Source organism: Hydractinia symbiolongicarpus, chromosome 5 (genome assembly GCF_029227915.1).
Source record: "Hydractinia symbiolongicarpus strain clone_291-10 chromosome 5, HSymV2.1, whole genome shotgun sequence".
Taxonomy (NCBI): domain Eukaryota; kingdom Metazoa; phylum Cnidaria; class Hydrozoa; order Anthoathecata; family Hydractiniidae; genus Hydractinia; species Hydractinia symbiolongicarpus.
The window spans coordinates 5,943,350-5,961,703 of record NC_079879.1 but is presented as its reverse complement, the minus strand read 5'-3'; the positions used below and the strand labels follow the sequence as shown (position 1 = coordinate 5,961,703).

The 18,354-nt window shown below is 34.0% G+C and overlaps 5 protein-coding genes across 5 annotated transcripts in view; 2 read left to right on the top strand and 3 right to left on the bottom strand.

Moving 5' to 3' along the window:
• The window catches only part of LOC130644412 (glutathione S-transferase D2-like), a 29,939-nt gene extending 25,441 nt beyond the window's left edge, over positions 1 to 4,498 (bottom strand). Inside the window, exon 1 of the mRNA XM_057450006.1 lies at positions 4,489 to 4,498. The gene's annotated coding sequence lies outside the window, so the exon portion shown is untranslated. The remainder of the gene's footprint in view (positions 1 to 4,488) is intronic.
• LOC130644411 (homeobox protein 12-like) lies at positions 127 to 1,261 on the bottom strand. Its single transcript, XM_057450004.1, has one exon. The coding sequence runs from the start codon at positions 1,118 to 1,120 to the stop codon at positions 257 to 259; it is 864 nt and encodes a 287-aa protein (XP_057305987.1). The 5' UTR covers positions 1,121 to 1,261; the 3' UTR covers positions 127 to 256.
• LOC130644414 (60S ribosomal protein L24-like) lies at positions 1,341 to 4,882 on the top strand. The gene is made up of 5 exons (XM_057450010.1): positions 1,341 to 1,479; positions 1,666 to 1,741; positions 2,688 to 2,935; positions 4,313 to 4,364; positions 4,747 to 4,882. Exons 1-5 carry the CDS (start codon positions 1,475 to 1,477, stop codon positions 4,834 to 4,836), a joined length of 471 nt encoding a protein of 156 aa, XP_057305993.1. The 5' UTR covers positions 1,341 to 1,474; the 3' UTR covers positions 4,837 to 4,882.
• A 2,200-nt stretch (positions 4,883 to 7,082) lies between these two features.
• On the bottom strand, positions 7,083 to 14,836 carry LOC130644402 (baculoviral IAP repeat-containing protein 3-like). The gene is made up of 4 exons (XM_057449991.1): positions 14,528 to 14,836; positions 11,245 to 11,722; positions 10,357 to 10,563; positions 7,083 to 10,002 (listed from the first exon to the last, which is right to left on the bottom strand). The coding sequence occupies exons 2-4, from the start codon at positions 11,715 to 11,717 to the stop codon at positions 8,412 to 8,414; spliced, it is 2,271 nt and encodes a 756-aa protein (XP_057305974.1). The 5' UTR covers positions 11,718 to 11,722; positions 14,528 to 14,836; the 3' UTR covers positions 7,083 to 8,411.
• Positions 14,837 to 16,605: 1,769 nt separating this feature from the next.
• Positions 16,606 to 17,978, top strand: LOC130645925 (uncharacterized). Its single transcript, XM_057452051.1, has 3 exons — positions 16,606 to 16,952; positions 17,088 to 17,196; positions 17,655 to 17,978. The coding sequence occupies exons 1-3, from the start codon at positions 16,696 to 16,698 to the stop codon at positions 17,961 to 17,963; spliced, it is 675 nt and encodes a 224-aa protein (XP_057308034.1). The 5' UTR covers positions 16,606 to 16,695; the 3' UTR covers positions 17,964 to 17,978.
• Positions 17,979 to 18,354: the final 376 nt, after the last annotated feature.

The following is an 18,354-nucleotide window of genomic DNA, read 5'->3' as shown; positions in this document are numbered from 1 at the left end:
ATGCTCAAAAATAGAGGCATCACCTTTGGCCCTATTAAGTCCTACCATTAAAGAAAGGTTTTCATTAATTTTATGGGTATTACAGGCATGTGTTAAGATACAAAAAGCTAAAACCAAAATAGTATATTTTTGTTTATATATATATATATTATTAACTAATTTCTTCTTACATATTAATTACGGGTTAACATATAAAATAATTAGATTTATTTATATAAATATTCATATACATTAAATATACATACATCAGAAAGGTTTAAGTGATTGTATTTTGGCTCAATTTTCCTTCTAATTTTTTAATGTTCTCATTTATCTTCATCACAACAGCTTTTCTGGCACTCCTTATTTTTTCTTCTCCGTTCGCCAAAATATTATCCAATTCTAGGAGACATTTCATTAACATCTCCTCACAGAATAAGTAATTTTTATTTCGAACATTATCAACAAAATCATCAACTTTTGCCTCCAGCTCTTTTACTTTTGTTTTGATTTCTTCAATATGGTGTAGCTTTTTATTTATGTCTTCAATCTCTGTATTTTTCAACACTTTTTCATGGGCATTAACCTCATTTACATCAGTTCTTTGTTCATTATAATGAATATTACTGTCAATATTGTTATTATTTTCTTTATCACTATCAGCACTTAAGTCTTCAGTTTTCTTTATTTCCAAATCTTTATTTTCTTCTTCTTCTTCGTTTGTTTTACCTTCTAGGGTGATTTCATTTGTTTCATTTGCATCACTATTGTCCCTGTTATAATCATCACTTTTATTTAAAATCTTTGTGTTTTCATTTTCATTGAAGTCCTTGTTATTTGATACATCATCGCCACTTATAAACTCTTGATCTGTTACAAGAAAATCTCTAGGTTGATTTATTAAATTGTTTTTATATTCTTTCATGCCATTACAGTTACCACAATGACATCTTTGTTGAGGCTGACGAAACTCCTCATCCATGTCAAAAAAACCATTAATTGGTAAATCTTTAGCACTAAAAGTTCTTCTATTAGGTTGATATCGTCTCCTCCTAGTGGAAGGAAAAACATTTCCTTGGAAAAAGTTGTCAAATCCACTACGATACTTAAACATATCAGAATTCCGAAATAATGAATCCATTTTAAATTAAATCTCTTTTCGTTTTGTTCTTTTAATTTTCATCTGTTTTTTATCGGCTATAGCTAACATTTATATATGTTTATCCGATTTCTCCAGGAAAATCCAGAATGTTCGGACCGAATTGGAAACGTTCTCGTGTGTTCCAGGGCCATGGCCGCACCTGACAAATCACAAAGTCAAGCAAAGCTAATCTGGGCTGCTATACATGTTGGACCACTCCTTTTGTTTTGAAAATGTTTGTTCTGTAAAATATATACCAAACCGAATGAGATTTTACGTCACTCACCCAATATGGTTTCTTTTTAAAATTCCGCAGGCAAATTCAACGCAGTGGATAAGTAGAGCAAAGCCACAATGAAGTAAGTTTATCCTAGCCTATATTGCTAATCAGTCAGTAATTCAACAAAATTACACTATCCTTGAAATATTCCAAGCCTCTTTGTCGATATTCTCATTGTATTTCCCCATAGTAGATGTGTCTTAACTGTAATTTATATATGCTATAACTCAGCATTAAACTTTTCTTCACCTCTTGAATGTTATAGGCTCGAGCTCTGCAACTTCAGTGGATATAAAATATATCCTGGCCACGGAAAGCGCTTCATCAGAATTGATGGCAAGGTAATGTGTTATCCTTAAAAGTAGCTAATAGAAATCTTGGAACCTGGCAAACCTGTTTGCTACACAACCTTATGGATTTGACAATAAGCCATCTCTTAAAACAACTTTAAAAAAATGACACAAACATATCGGGTGTTTGCGCAGAGTCAAGCAAAAAAGAATAAGCTGAAACGTTCCATCTTAATAATTTATGTCACAATTCCGTGATGTGTTAATTCCATTTATTCCAATGCGACATCAACTTGAATTGTTTTAGTGGATGTCGTGTTACAATGATGTATAGCTGGTTATGAAGTAAACATGATCGTTCAGCGCTATTGCAGAATTAATTGACTTTACTTTTTTGTAAAAAATGTTTTTGTTGGATGCTGCCGGAAGTTGTCTAGTAGAGAGCACGGGCCCTAATTGGATCTGCGTAGCTCAAAATGAGCATTAAATACTCTAGGTCTCTCCATCTAAGCCATGGCCCCTCCTGGAAATAATAGACCGATCACTCAAAATTTGTGAGGCTAGCCATGTAAAATATGCATATCTGTCTATCTTCAAGCATGCAGTTTTTATTCTTTTTCCAATATAAATGATTTTTTAAATCAAAATTAAAATTTAACAATATTTTCCTGCACTGACATAAGACAACAGTGTAAATTGTGTGAAGCTATATTTTTATAAATTTAAAATGATTGTTACATGCAACTGCTGTAGATTGTGTCTGCTTCTTACAAAAACATGCAATTAAAGAGGCCTATAGGAGAAGAAATAGAAATACACATCTTTTTTTATAAGAAACCAACCTCAAATCGTTGTTTTTAAAACTAAAGCTGAGTTAAGTTTGCCATAAGAAAAGAATATTTCAGGATATGAATTCACTAACAATTTCCTCTATAGATAACAATATTATTTTTTAGCTAGTATGGACACAACTTATATACCTATTTTTTTATTATAGCTTTTCAATTTCTTGAATAAAAAAAGTGAGCGATCGTTTTTGATGAAACGAAACCCTCGTAAAATTTCTTGGACCGTATTATACAGAAAGAAACACAAGAAAGGCACACAGGAAGAAGTTTCTAAAAAAAGAACAAGAAGAAATGTTAAATTTCAACGTGCTATTCAAGGTGCATCATTAGAAGCTATTATGGCAAAAAGAAATCAAAAACCTGAAGTAAGGGAAGCACAGAGAAACCAGGCTATAAAGTAAGTAAAAATATGCTCCCTTTTAGTTTTTATTGGCCGTAGATAATAAATATGTCGTATCAATACAATTAACATCCATCCCAATATTTTATCAGATGTTTTCTATTTAAGCCTATTTAAAGAGCATTACATTCAACAGTCACTGTAATAATTTATTTCAACAGGATTGAAGTTGTGTTTTTACAGCCAGCTCTATTATTTGCTGATAGCACTCCTAATAAAGCAATAAAAAAATAAATCATGACAATGCTTTCTGAAAAAATTTTGAGATATAAAGTCTACCACAATTAAAAAACCGTCTGATCCTGCTAACTAAGCAAGCAGAACAAGTGACTACAATCTCTTATTACGGAGTGTGTCTGTGTGTGTATTTTCCTTTGATGTGGTCGAAAAAGGTATGTTAATAGCACTATTTTAACGTCAATATCTTATATTAAGTTAATGAAGCCATTAAAGTGCACCTAAAACTTTGAGGCCAAATAACTTGGAAACGAGATAGTGATGCCATTTTTTTTCATTGCGAGGTTAACTAGGGAACACCTGGGACCAATTTAGGTAATTTTCCTAAACCTGTGACCCCAAATCAGTTTTGGAATGGATGGGTTGATGACGTCATCAAAAAACCTTTAAACCCCAATATCTCTGCAACCGTTTGTCAAAGATACATAATGCTATACATTTTCTTGATCAGCGTTTTAAGATCTATACAAAGGTAACAGGTGTACAAATTTCCAAAAAAAAATTTTGTATGCAAGGGTTCTTTGCTGACGTCATCAACCCATTTTTAAACCCTTATCTCCTTAGGCGTTTGTCGAAAACATTTGATCCTATAGATTATTTTAATCGGCATTTTAAGCTCTACACAATGGAGGCAACAAGAAAACAAGGTTCTATTATTATTTTTGTGGATGCGTTGCTAACATTGTCAAAATTCAAATGACTTATCCACTACTCATGTATAATACTGCTTCTTAAAACCGTTTGGTGTGATACAGTGTATTGCTTGAGAATTTGTTTAGGAGAATTGATGTTTAATAATTTTTTTTATTTAATTTGAAAAGTAACATTGCTATGTAATTTTTGCTAAGAAATAAAATTTATAAAACATAAATTAACTGTTGAGATTATATTATGGCTATTGTAAAAAAGAAGCAGTAAAAAACTATGGTACAAGAACAGAAAACATAATTTTTGGATAATTCTCACAAGGCTAAACAATAACTAAACTTAAAATAACGTCATATGGACAAGTTGTTTTATAACTTCAATATTCCCAAATACATACCATTTCCCAATTATCCACGAAGTTATGATTTTATTGATCTGTTTGTGTGTGGAGGTATTGCATGTAACTGTTAAACTTTCCTTATATTGCAGAGCTGCAAAAGATAAAGCTAAAGCTAAGAAAGCAGAAAAAAGATCTGTTAAGGTAAGTCTTCAAACAAAAACAGTTCAGAGGTTAGGAGAGTTTTGTGGGAGCTTTGAACTGTTTACATGATCTGCAAAAAAAAGGTGAATTTCACTAGGTCTGGAAAACCCAATGTAAACAAACTTAAACTCAGGAGAATTTACTGTCACTGCATAATTGCAGTAATCATATGGCCGGAACAAAATATCAATAATAAATTACTTTTTTTTGAAAAAAAACAATCAGATTTTCAGAGTTTATTATTACTAAATGTTTATTAAAATTTTCAGAATCTTCTGAAATGTGGAATGGTTTTAAATGTGTCAAAATAAAGTTGTGGCTAACCATGCGTACAAAATCGAGGTTAACCATTTATCATTTTTTGTTTTCATATTTTATTTAGAAAGCTGCACCAGCCGGCAAGAAGCAACCAATGCAAAAAGCGGCGAAAAACGTTGGAAAGGGTGTTGGAAGAGTTGGTGGTAAAAGATGATTTTCTGTATTATCTTAATGTAAATACAAAAATCCTGCGAATAAAATCGTTTTGATTTTTTTTGCAGACGTAGCATGTCAATATGATATGGAACTTTAAATGATTTCAGGGAAAAAAATTTAACTCAACTTGGAAGTAATGCTGATACTATGAAATGTTTGCCCATTAAATTTTTTTGTCATGTTATTGGACCAAGTCGCAATTGTCTCTCTTCTACATACTGCCTCCCATGTCTTTTAGGAATTAAACAGAGACGGATTTCACGAAACCGCTTAGACTTCACCCCTATTTCTTTTTTTCCTTTCTACTTTTGGAGACTTGGAGAATTCCCATTTTTACAATAAAAAATGCGATTTTTAATTACTTGCGAAACAAAAGTGAAACTACCTCCAGGATGGCAACTCCCGTTCAAAAAAAGTAAATTCCACACTTGTGGGAATTTCAAAAGTTTGTAGTAGTGGCTAAAGTGAACTGAATAATTTTTAAATGAGTACGCGAGCGGGAAGTGTTAGATTTTCCCGATTTGTGACTTTACTTCGCGGAATATTCCCACGAACGATTTTTTACATGAAATTACATATAAAGGGGGATTTTCACGAAGCGAATTGAGCGGCGAATTGTATCTGAGCATGCACAGTTTTGTTTATTTTGATTTTGCATCGAAATATTCGCTTCGCTGAAAAGTAGAAACAGTTCCTACTTTCTCGCGGCTAAAGATTTCGCTGCTAGTTTTTGACCAATCAGAACGCGGTTAACTAATGTAAACAATGACTTTGACGCCTAATTTATTTTGTCATGAAAATTAAAAAGCGAATTCGCCATCGAATTCGCCGTTCAATTCGCTTCGTGAAAATCCTTCTTAATTCTCCCCTCCAACTAAAAAGGCCAAAATCAAGATGTACCATCAGTGGAGAGAAGTCACTGCAAAAGAGGAAGAGACGATGGCTTTTTATGACGATCTAAAAAATGCATCAAAATATGCAATGTTTGCATAAAGACATGGTCTATCGCTTAAATTTTATGCCCCAATTTTCGCATTTTCTTTCCTCGAAGGTTTTTGCGACTAAACAACTTTCCCAATAAAAGCCACGACTTTTCATTGTTATTAAAATCTATTCAAGGACATTATTTGCGAAATAGCTCTTAATCGAATATTTCCGAATAATGTAAAACAACAAGTTAACAGCCCCTAACTTTCAGGATACATGGAATCGTTAATTTTGTCAATTTCGAAGCTTATAATTCATAGAATGCTTATTATCGTGTCTAATTATTCCTGATCCTTTTTAAATTTCACAAAAAAGGGAACGAATGTCATTCCAGCAAGACTCTTATAAACGATCCTGTAACTCGGACATCTTAACTGAAATTATAAAGTGTACGTCATGGCGAGTTAAACCACAATAGAGCTACCAGAAACATCAAGAATGTCTAAAAAAAGTGCAGTTGCCCTGGATACGAGGTCGAAAAAATATGAATCAGGGACAGAGTGATTACCCTTTCTTTCTCAAAAAGATAGACTTTCCCAAGCGGAATCAACCTTGGCACAAGGGACAAAATGGGAGTGATGAATTCTGGCTTAGCAGGTTTACAAAATGCATTTTTGTTGACAACAAGAAATAAAAACACAAAGGAACAAACCTTTTTTGACGCTCGTCGTTGTCCAAATCCTTCGAATAAAAATCGTCGAGAGGCCGAGCGATTTTTTATATGGTGATTGAACAAAGATGTCTTAAATCATGTCTTTTATCTCGTCAAAAGTTATAGGTGCAAACATGACTGAAAGAGTGGGAAAAAACAATGCAAACATATTTTATCCGGAACTTTCCGAAAATTTTGGTGTTTATATATTACTAACGAAAAAAGTGGAGCAAAAAAGTAAGAGACCCTGTTTCTTATTTGTTGGCTGTTACTTGATTAAACCACACACGTTTGTTTGCTCTTTTTAGATTGGTGTACTAATTGGCATCAATGTAGAAAAGTTCGGAAACTCTTGCTGTTTTTGTAATTCCTGTTGCTTTTTTCATTTACTCACTTCAGGTTTAGCTGTTGCTTAAATGCAACCTCGTCCCGAGGGTCTTGTGGGCCCTGAGCCGTTATCAACTTTAAAATGGCCTGGAAACGAGGTTGGCTTAAATGTTACTCCGCTTTTTAAAAACATTTCAACCCCATGTATTTTGTTAGCCAAACTTGTATAACCATTTCGTGGCGCTAAAATTTAAAACACACACAACTCCGCAATAACATAATTATACAGGAGAATATCTTTAATTAAAATACTTATGTACACGGTAAAATGAAGATAATCAAGCAACTTCATTCCCGGGTTATTTTTTTAAAAACAACCTGAAAACGAGATTTTAATTTATCATAACTATTTATACAATACTAATCTCTAAAAACAATAAACCTTTCTCGAATTTCGATGATTTATTTATGCAGCGGCGGCACATCAAATAAAATAAATTCGACAAAGATTTATTACGTACTTAACATTAACATTATTATCTTATATCTGAAGGCTGGCTAATCGAGCAATGCTTTTAAATCCGTTTTGTGAATGACCGACTTGGCAACCAGCCCTAGTCAATTTTTTGATTTAGCACAGGAGCAGATTGAACTCCAATCTTATAATTATCTCTCCTGTATGATATCATTCATACATAAACATTATTACATGCTTTATCCGTCCTTCGCGGTAAAGCCTTAAGCTTTTTACGTTTAAGGTTTAATCACTAGAATGTGTTTCTCACAGAAATAATATTTAAACACATAAAAATGCAAAAGTTGGCCAGGTAAGAGATTCGCACCACATATATATAAAACTGTATGTTGGTAATTTTTTTTTGATCTGAACGTCACCCTTTTTACTGGTATCATGTGATGTGAACGCAACTTTATCTTTTTACTGGTCTCGTGTGATGTAAACGCAACTTTATCTTTTCATACTGGTATCATGTGATGTGAACGCAACTTTATCTTTTTACTGGTCTCGTGTGATGTAAACGCAACTTTATCTTTTCATACTGGTATCATGTGATGTGAACGCAACTTTATCTTTTTACTGGTCTCGTGTGATGTAAACGCAACTTTATCTTTTCATACTGGTATCATGTGATGTGAACGCAACTTTATCTTTTTACTGGTCTCGTGTGATGTAAACGCAACTTTATCTTTTCATACTGGTATCATGTGATGTGAACGCAACTTTATCTTTTTATTGGTCTCGTGCGATGTAAACGCAACTTTATCTTTTCGACTGATAACGCAAGTTAGTCGCTTTGACTGATCTTACGCACCTTAATTGTGTTAAACGCTACTTGATCGTTTTTTGTCTGTTACGATTTTCACTCGATGCTCATGACTAACGTGTTTTAAATGGAAAGTGCCGTAACTACTCACTAATTAAGATAATCACCCATAGGTATTCATTTTTTCTTGGCTTGAAATTTAATTAATATACCACCTTTCCTTTGAAGAACACAAGTACACCTAATGGCGTAATGTACGTAAAGTACACGTAATTAAACACATCTAATGACATGTCAACTACACCCAATGGCGAATTATTACAATTAATTGCCAAAAAAATACGTCCTCACGGTATCCTCAATCGGCAACCGGCATATTGGACAATCCTTCACACCAAGTGCGCATGACTGACAAACAACAAGATGTCCACAGGGTACAAACGTTACTTCCACATCAGCGTCAAAACAAATGGTGCATATCTTACAGTTTTTTGCATTCGCCTCTTCGTTGACTTCTTTTCTCTTTGCTCGATCATATATCATACTTTTGCCTTCTTCACTCGGATCGGTTGTAAGGTTTTTTCCAAACGGTGTTCCTTCTAGATGTCCGTGCTGTTGGAAATACATCACTGCCTGCGCTAAATCATCTGGCGTTTTGAAAGGTTTTGGGGAATACTCAGTGTAACATTTAATAGTTTTTAACACGTCCTCTCTTTTAAAACCCATATCGAGTAGGCTGTCTAGACTACTTTGAGAAACACTTGTCAATGTAGGTTCATTTCTATTGTCAATTTGTCTAATATGACGTGATGAGTTTGGAGAAGAGCTTGGACTGTTTAACGAAGACGGCACGGACATGGCGTTTTTTGTAACCTGGTTTACTAGTGAAGGAGCGCTATTGTGCCGCACATGCGATGATGTATCAATAGATTGTTCATTTGCCTGGGACTCTAACGGACTTGACATTTGGTGATGAAGCGGAATCCTATTTCTGGACATTTGTTGAGACGGATGTAAAGCATACGTCGATGGAACTAATTGATTATTTGTAAGGTCGTAAGGCCTGAAATTGGGACGTACCATTTGCCACTGCGGTTGCGGCATATGTGGTATGGATGGGTGGCGTAGTTCTTGAGAGTACTTATTTTGGTATTGTGAGAGAGATTGTACGGGTGAATTATTAACATGTTGTTCATTGTGGTACCCATTCATTGGTCTAACATGTCCATTACTCGGGTAATTCTGTTCATTATAGCTTGGTTTGTAAGGGTATCCATTTTGTATTCCATTCCATGTATATTCAGCATATTCTGGTCGAAATGGAAAGTGTCCATTGGGTTGAGCCGGATATCTAGGATCTGGAGGTGATGTGCTCACTGGTTGAGTTTCTACGTACTGATTTTGATAGGCCATACCGTTAATAATACGCAAATGCTTAATAACAAGCGGGCAAGCGGGAGAATATCGTAAGTGTTCTGACCATGCTTTATCTCCTTCCTCAAATTGACGAAGTGAAACATCACACTTGTAACACCGCACACCATCACCTTTCCCGACGTAAAAAAAGCCGGCTTCCGCTAATTCAACCGGTTGCACAGCAGCATTTCTTGGGTAGGTGATAAAGGTGCCAAGACGTTTGGCTTTATCTGACAGATCCATTGCAGGTATAGCTAATGTTACCGGCGGTTGCAGAGGATATTGAGGGGCCATTTGAGTTAGTTGAGAATGTCTTTCCATAGGATTAGGCTCAAATGATCTTTCAGTGTGGTTTTGTTGATCTGGTGATATATTCGGTGCACTTTCTTGCGAAGTTATATTTAACATTTGCATTTCTGGTATAAATTCATGCTCGCCATCGCTGGCTACATTACCACAAGGCTTTCCATGAATAAACGCACAATTTGCAGAAATTGACCTGAAACAGAATATACACAGTGTCTATGCAACAGCAGCAATGTTTATATCACTTTACGAAGGTTATGCAACCCCAACCTATACAAAATTGACTTCTGCAAAACACCAAGTCATAAGGCTAAACACAAACAGTGCATGAAAATAGTTTTGCAAATTTTAGTCTTCTAATTTATTTTAGCCCTTCTAAGTATCTTTTCTGTTCTTTAGAAGGTTCTTTAGAAAGGAGAGGGAGATAGAACGGAAAATAAAATTGGTAAAGTTTTTATTGCTATCATGAAAGATATTTTAGGAACTGTTTATGGTGGCCCTTAATCGATGCTTAATGGTATGTTTACATAACGCATGAAAAACGTACTGGTGTCTCTTTACAGCATCTTGATCTGATGTCTCCCAGTCGTCCACTACTACACCACAACAAAAACAAGCCATGCCTTTGGAGTCGTTCAAATAAAAGAATCCAGCAGAGGCTAGCAGCTCAGGTGATGGCCAATGTTTGTTGATAGGACAAACAGCAAAACTTTGGAATCTGTCTACTTCAAAACGCATGTACTTGTGAGCAAGACTAAAATATGAAGTTCATACAGTTACATCTTAGTTTTTATAGTGGTTTTAACGCATGGAAAATTAAAACTTCTTTTACAAAGGCTTACAGCATAAAGGTTCAGAGCGACAGCATGCATTTTTCCTGACAAAGCTACAAAAAAATCTAAGTTTGACACAACAAAATTTCATAAATGTTGAGAGAAAATGCTTTAAAACAATGTCCTTCAACATAAACTGCACAATTCTGCTCCATAGAGGATTTTTAGAAGTTTCTTTTGAGTTAAGGGAAATGTGTTCACGAGGTATCCCAAGATGGTCAACCAAAACGAAAAGTTGCACAAACAACAGTCATTTTTTTCATTCTTTGTGATTCCATAGATTCAATTCTCTAGATTTTGTTGATTGATATATGTTAGCTAAATCTAGTGGTGGTTCGTCCCATGAATAGATGGCCGAGTGGTCTAAGGTGTCAGCCCAAGAAAAACTGTCACTTCAAACTGGGAAGTTTGAAGTGTGTGGGTTTGAATCCCACTTTGTCCGAAAATTTAGTTAACATTTCGGAAGAAGAACAAGTCGATATTCAAAAGAAATTCCACTGTGACCTTTAACATTTTTTCATCAATTTATTCCACGCTTTTGCCCCTGTTTTTATTCATGCCACACATCTACTGCAGTTAAAGAATTATATATAATGTTTTACCTGGGTTGATTCATTTCTGCCGTATTATCATCCTTAGGTTTATCTGGTGAGTTGATAGCATAATTTTTTTTGTCCTCGATACTAGTAGTGCTTTGTGCAACAAGATTTCTGCGCACAACTCCATGTTCTGGATCCCAGTCATATAGTAGTGATTCACGTTCAAAATCATCCAAAGATTTGTAAAATCTTGATTCATCCCTTTGATTTGAGGAAGGAGAAACATCTTTTAAACGTTTTACTAAAAATGCACATTGTTTATTTAGAGCTTCATGACGCTTCAAGGGATCATCTCCTTCACGCCAATCAGAAACTGTTATGCCACAACGAAAACAAAAAACTGTGTCGTTAAGGCCAGTATATACAAAACCAGCTTCTGCCAATTCTTTGATATACACTGGTGTTTCTGGAGGCCACCTTTTTTCATTATAACAGTTTAGCCGGTCTCTGTAATTTTCATAGTTCTTATGTTCCATTTTCTCTAAAAAAATATTGAAATTCTATGTTAAAGGGAAAACAGGAAAATTTTCGGATAATTAGTTTTGGTTAGGTTGGTTTACTTTTAACGTTTTATCACATTCGTCATCTTTTGTTGTCCATTGATTCCTTGCTTTAGCTATGTAAATTTAAACCTTAGATGATGGAAAAAGTGATTTCAAATAAAACATGCAAAAATATGGAGGACATTATTCCTGTGATTATGAATTGCTTAAAGGGAGGCCCTATTAGTGTAGTTTTTCAATTATTTGTCATTTTATCACAGTTTGTGATTTGACCATCCATGATTTGCTAACCCAACTGTCCTATGAAAAACGTCTTTTTTTGTAGGTCTGTAATACCATTCACTTTTAAATTCAAAGAAATAATTGCTACTGTGCTGATTGACTTAATATCAATAATATTTATATGGATATAAATAAGTAACTAGTTTTATATACAAAAATAACACAAAAATACTTAATTTCTAAGTGATAACTCATGTCTAAAATTCTAAATTTATATTTAAAATGGTGAAACATTATTTTATTTTGATAAAGATACTTAATTTAAAATATGATAAATAAAATTACTCTTAGACAAGGCACAGTTTAGCATTCTCCTGCTTTGTTCATTCAGAATGCGTTTGTTTACATCCCTGTGGACTCACGTCACACAAGTTAACATTTTACCGAACAGAAAGTCCTAATCACCACCTTTATGGCGACGACAATCTCGAGAACCAAAGCTCACAAATACAAAAAATTTACACTGTTAATATTCACACTATAACAAACATTTTAAGCACAACTTGTTATCATTTTAAAGTTGAAAGAAATTTCATCATAATGTTAATTGTGGTATTGTTTGAGCTACTCATTGCGACTGAAAAATAATTACACTCCTTTTTCAGTAAGTTACAGAAATACTGTGGTGCCATTCGATTCGTAATAATAATAATTGAAAAATTGTATATTGTATTAAAAAGAAGTCCGGAAGTTCTCTCTCCCACAAGACACAGCAGGCAATAAGTCATCCCTGCCCTTGGTTTTGTGAAAATAGATATTCTGTGAAGACTCTATAAATTGAGTCTCCTGGACAGTTTCACCATGCTTCATGGTGAACTGTGCCGGTGACAAGCATTTTTGAAGCATGTCACAGGCGACTTCTGTGATATACAACTTAATGATCCTCTGACCTTCGGTTCATAAATAACAAGTGCACAACGTACACCATCGGGAAGGTAGGTCAATTTGTTCTCCATTTCCATTTGCAATCTCTTAGGAGATCAATACATCAAATTATGTGAGGTCTAGCCCCAATATAAAGTGAATAATGAAATTTTTTGCCAGCTGAAATATTTTACTGCAAAAAAAATTGCAGATGCGATGCCGACGCAAATCAGTTCAAATGTATCCAACGTCGGCAGTCAACATAAAAAAATTCTAATTTTAAGGGCTGACTAATTATTTTCAATAGAAGCCCACTGAAAATCGTGTCTGCTAACAGGTGGATAACATTAGTAGTACCAGAAGAAAATTTTGAGGCTAGTTTGGCATCAACACTGACAAAAAATGAATTAAATGTGTTTGTAATTTCTTTTGGCTGACATGTTTCTGTACCATCATTTTAGACTACTCGTTTTATTGAGGTAGTATTGACTTATTAGGAACCAGTTTTTCAAGGTTTTTAAGTTGTTTTGGTCGTTTTTGAAAATCCTGCAAAACGTCATTATATAGTAAACATCATTATATATGTTTTTGAGTCGGTTTTGGAGTCTTATTACCTGGTTCCTTTTTTGTTTAAAAGCTTTCCAGTCTAGAATAGATTTTGTTTTGATGCTTTCCGTTTTAAAAAGTATTTTTTTGGATAGCTATTATTAATTCATCAGTGACCCAAGCCTCAACACAGCCAGAAAATCTATGTGTTTTAGAAGGCGGATGTTTGTCATTTAAGGTCATTAGGTCCTTTAGAAAAGCCTTTTTTACTGAAGTTTTTGTGGCTTCAAACCTTGATAGTTTTAGGTTCAAATAGCTACTGAATTACATGTATTACATGGTTGCCGCATATATTACCTTATACATCAGTACCTTTAGTAGCCTCTCAGTCTGAGGTTTAAAGCCACTTGTTTTGTAGCACAATTATATATAAAACAGTTAGGGAAAACTATTAAGTATGATGTAACAGTATTATGGACTACACCTCCTAATTATAGGTGTCAATGATACCCTACTTAATCATCAAATCACTTTATTTAAACCAGTAAGAGCAAAACATAATGATGTTGGACTTTATTATAGAGCTTAAAAAATTGGTTAACAAGTCTTATATTTTTTAAAAAGATCTCAATATAATTACATTTGAAGAATTTCAAATTTAATTATGCGGCATAAATTATGATGTCTTATTTATAGCTAAGTGATAGCCAATTTCATCAGTAATTTTTAGACCTGTAAAGGGATATGCATTCAAACTTTAAAATGACACTCTTTTGCTTGTCCCAGGTCTCCTAATTTTTTTCCAATGATCCAAGTACTTGATCTGCAGCTGGTTTGCAATAAAATTTTCTGGGTAAGCATTTATAGGCCCTATGTTTACTCGCAAAATTGCAAACCAACATGATTTTATACCTAAACCACCACAAGTGTGCAGCGTGATTGGCTAGCTAGCTAATAATAATAGCTCTTAATAAATCAGCTATAGCTAGATTTCTCACTTTTGTCTACTACCTAATATCTAGCTAGCTACTTTTCGTCCAGAAGTAGCACGAAAACCTATGTATTTCAAAGACAGTATATAGTATACTTACTATTTTCTTTCCAACGAAAACGAAAAACAAAACTCCCTGCGCTCGCTACCAGTTCTTTACTTTTTTAGTCGTTGTTTTCTTTTTTTTTTTTGTAGACTACACCGACATTCATTAATGCGCACGTTATATCCAGCTGACCAACGGTCGCTGTAGTTTCCTTACGCTCTTCTTCGGAGGGTGTTTTATTCTGACTATTGTGTTGCCAAGTTCCGTGTGTGATCACCTTTTACACTTTTAATCCTAGTGACACCCCTTAACCTGTCTGCGTTGTTTGACAAAAGAGAGAATATTTACGTCAAGAAATGTCGAAACAAGTTTAAATTCTGCAACACTGAAGAATTAAAGTAACAATAACACAAAATAAACCTCATTAAATATGCATAAAGGGTTTTTTCGGGGGGATTTTATTAATTGTGAATGGCGAATTCGGCGGCGAATTAGCTGCAAAATATCTTCTTGATTTTGATATGAAGATCAAACAAGAAGCCCTGCGGCTTTAAGATTTCCGTCATTACCCTGAAAGATTTTGAAATTTAAAGTAGACCTTGAAAACGGAGAATTATGGGGTAAACAAATCACGAGTATCACGATTCTCAACTATTTTTGTAACTAACCTGCAATGTTAAAATACAACTCAATAAATAAAAAATAAAATTTTTACATAGCTATATAAAGTATTCTAAAATAACAGTTAAAACTTCAACTGGATATTTTTAAAGTGATCAGGAAAATTCGGGAAATTCCAGAATACAAATCTTGCTATGTAGAAACTTGACGATTTGATTATAATAACTTCTGAACGAGCTTAATTTGAATGATGAAGTAGTTCATTGTTCATTAATTCAGCAATAAATACATATTAACATTTGAATATTTCAGTATTTAGGCCTTCAAAATTTACTCTCTTGTTGAAAATTTTTTGAAAATGCTGATGGTGCATGGTGTGATAACAGCTGATCTGAAAAAGTAAGTACATTTTAAAAATAAGAAACAAGAATACAATTTTACCATAAACTGCATTAAAACCAGGTTGTTTAAATATTGTCTCTTTAACCTCTCTTTGCCTCTTTGATTTAAAAAGGGAATTTAATACAAAGATACAAATCCATGCGATGTGATGCACAGGTATATTCCATGACATTATAAAAAATCAAGTCATTTCTATAAAATCTTAGAAAAATATTTTGTGATACTTTGAGTTGATCTCAGGAAAGATTCTCAACCAAATTAGGCACAAGAAGAACTGATAATTAGTCAGTAACAGAATAGTTAGCCGTTTTCAATGGCACCATAGCTTGGGGAGATGACACACTATGTGGGCTGTTGGATGCTACAGGGAGTTGTCTGGTAGAGGGGGATCCGCATAGCTCAAAATGAGCATTAAGTACTCTAGGACTCCCTATCTAAGCTATGGCCTTTCCTGGAAATAATAGACAGGATTTGTAAGGCTAGCCATATAAAATATACAGACATTCTATTTATCTATGCAGAATAATTATATATACGGTGCGTACAGTATAATTAGCCGCTTAAACAGCTACTTATACAGCTTTCTTCGTTATCGATCTCCCCATAGCCATCTATATTTATATAGATCAACATAAAGTTGTGCTTCAATTAAAACCAAGAAAAAGAACAAGAAACGATTTTGCAAAAAAAGATATAATTTTTAACGGCTACTTATACTAGGCCTAGCATCTAGCTAATTATCCTGCATCAGCTAACTGTATATTGTTACAGGTTAATTATCAGTTCACCGACTGCTCAGTGCAAGCAACAATAAACTTGTCACGTTTCGACAACTTTTCTGCAAAAATATAAAAAAAATCCTGTGCGAATATTTATATCTTTTTATCTGATAGAAGTAGTCCCACAAAGTGTCATTTGGAAGTTATTTAAGGAGTTGAGTGTCCAGTCATGGAAGAACTATGCAAGACAGGATAAAGGTTTTTTGTTGCTTATTCTTTAAGGAAAAAAGGCACTCTAATCAAAGCACTATTTTGCGTAGCTAGCAAGTAAGTAATTCGGAGTGTATATTCTGCCGGTACCGGCGGAAATAGTAACACGCGTTAGTCGGACGGTACCGGCTGGTTAAGGAAGAAAATTATTCTGCCGGCAGTAAATTTCCCGCCAAATCGCGTACTTAACATCATTCAGACATAATCGTAATGGCGGATGATGTTGATGGTGCATTTACTGTTGGTGAAAAGTTTGCGAGCTATAAGGATTTATGTAATAAATTAGAACGTTTTAAAGCATCACACTTCGTAGATTTATGGATTAGAGATTCTCGGACAATAAAAGCTTCTCAAGGGAGAGTAAAGAAAACACTAAATCCTGAGTTAAAATATTATGAGCTAAAACTGTCTTGTGTTCATGGTGGTCGTAAATTTCACTCAGAAAGTTCAGGAAAACGCTCCTCGCAGTAAGTAGATATCAATAAGTTATTTATTTCTAGCTTTTTATTGAAAATAATTTCTGCATAGTATTAGTTTAGCAAGCTCTGTTCCTCTGTGTTCACCTAGCCTAGCTAGCTACTGTTCTTTTTTCTTTATTGCAGAACACTGAAGAATAACTGCCCATTTAGTATCAAGATTAGGGCATCTGCAGATGGCCAAACTTTAGAAGTAAAAGATATAGTTGATAAACATAATCATGAACTCAACCAGGTAACTGCTAGCTACACACAGTGGTACAATTTTTATGATAAACATCATTTACCTTTATGACGTTTCGCCACCCTGTTGTGGCGTATTTCAGAGATTAAACATTGCTGTACACTGACAATTACATATAAATGACTACTATATAATAAATACAATAAAATATTGAAACCTAATAATATAATAATAATAATATAATAGTAACAATAATAAAGTGTTCAGTCATATATAACTTAAGACGTAAAAATAATGTACAAAGTCAACTTAAAAATTGTTATGTTCGAAGGTATAGTTTAACGGAAAAACGGCATGGCTCTTGCCTTGCAGTTGCGGGTTCAATTCCTGCTGCCTTCATTTATTATCTGTATATACATAATAAAATTAAAAGTAATCTTTTTAATATAAATTTGATTTTTAATGTTAATGTTATAATGTAATACATTTAAATGGTATATTTTTCATAGAAGTTGTTCAACCACTTGCCAAAACAAAGGCGTCTCACAGACCAAAGCAAGGAAAAGGCTAAGTACCTGCTCTCGATGAATGTCAACAAAAAGTTATTGCAGCAGGAACTCTCGAGAGAATGTGGGAAAGTTGTAACACTCCGAGATATTTCCAACATCGCTGCAGAAAACAAAAGAGAAAAAACTCGTAACGACCTAAACTCAGTTGTAGATATTTTAACAAATAAATACGGTTGGTTTTACTTATTTATCAACTCTGTATTATGGGGCAGTTATTGTCTTCTTTGTTTCTCTTTTGGGTTTTTTTAGCCTTCATGCTTCTATTTTGAAAGAGAATTTCTAAAAATACAGAGGTTTAACTCTTGACTTACCAATTGATACTGTAAACATGATTGCAATAAAATTTTCACTTTGTAAACAATTTGTAAATCTACTGTAGGTTGCACTGTTAGCATTCATGCTGATGAAGAAAAAAATTTGATTGGGATTTTCTTTCAAGATGATTTGACGAAAGTGTAGACGAAGATGCGTTTCGAAGGATGGTCGAACAGGATCTTCCAAATTGCATAAGTGACGAATCATTCGATATAAAACTAATTAGGAGATTTTGCCTAAAAGAAACTTATGGTAAGCTGTGCAAATACATAAAAGATGCAGTTGAATCACGGAAAGAAAGTTTGTGTGGAAATTGTAAAGCAGA

What these genes read in the sequence shown, in the direction of transcription:
- LOC130644411 (XM_057450004.1), bottom strand. Translation starts at nt 1,120, where the DNA reads ATGGATTCATTATTTCGGAATTCTGATATGTTTAAGTATCGTAGTGGA.
- LOC130645925 (XM_057452051.1), top strand. Translation starts at nt 16,696, where the DNA reads ATGGCGGATGATGTTGATGGTGCATTTACTGTTGGTGAAAAGTTTGCG. An exon ending in TCAGGAAAACGCTCCTCGCA is followed by an intron (nt 16,953 to 17,087) that starts GTAAGTAGATAT and finishes TCTTTATTGCAG; the next exon opens with AACACTGAAGAATAACTGCC. An exon ending in ATAATCATGAACTCAACCAG is followed by an intron (nt 17,197 to 17,654) that starts GTAACTGCTAGC and finishes TATTTTTCATAG; the next exon opens with AAGTTGTTCAACCACTTGCC.
- LOC130644402 (XM_057449991.1), bottom strand. Translation starts at nt 11,717, where the DNA reads ATGGAACATAAGAACTATGAAAATTACAGAGACCGGCTAAACTGTTAT. An exon ending in GCAGAAATGAATCAACCCAG is followed by an intron (nt 10,564 to 11,244) that starts GTAAAACATTAT and finishes TTCATATTTTAG; the next exon opens with TCTTGCTCACAAGTACATGC. An exon ending in GATGCTGTAAAGAGACACCA is followed by an intron (nt 10,003 to 10,356) that starts GTACGTTTTTCA and finishes ATTCTGTTTCAG; the next exon opens with GTCAATTTCTGCAAATTGTG.
- LOC130644414 (XM_057450010.1), top strand. An exon ending in CAGAGAAACCAGGCTATAAA is followed by an intron (nt 2,936 to 4,312) that starts GTAAGTAAAAAT and finishes CTTATATTGCAG; the next exon opens with AGCTGCAAAAGATAAAGCTA. An exon ending in CAGAAAAAAGATCTGTTAAG is followed by an intron (nt 4,365 to 4,746) that starts GTAAGTCTTCAA and finishes TATTTTATTTAG; the next exon opens with AAAGCTGCACCAGCCGGCAA.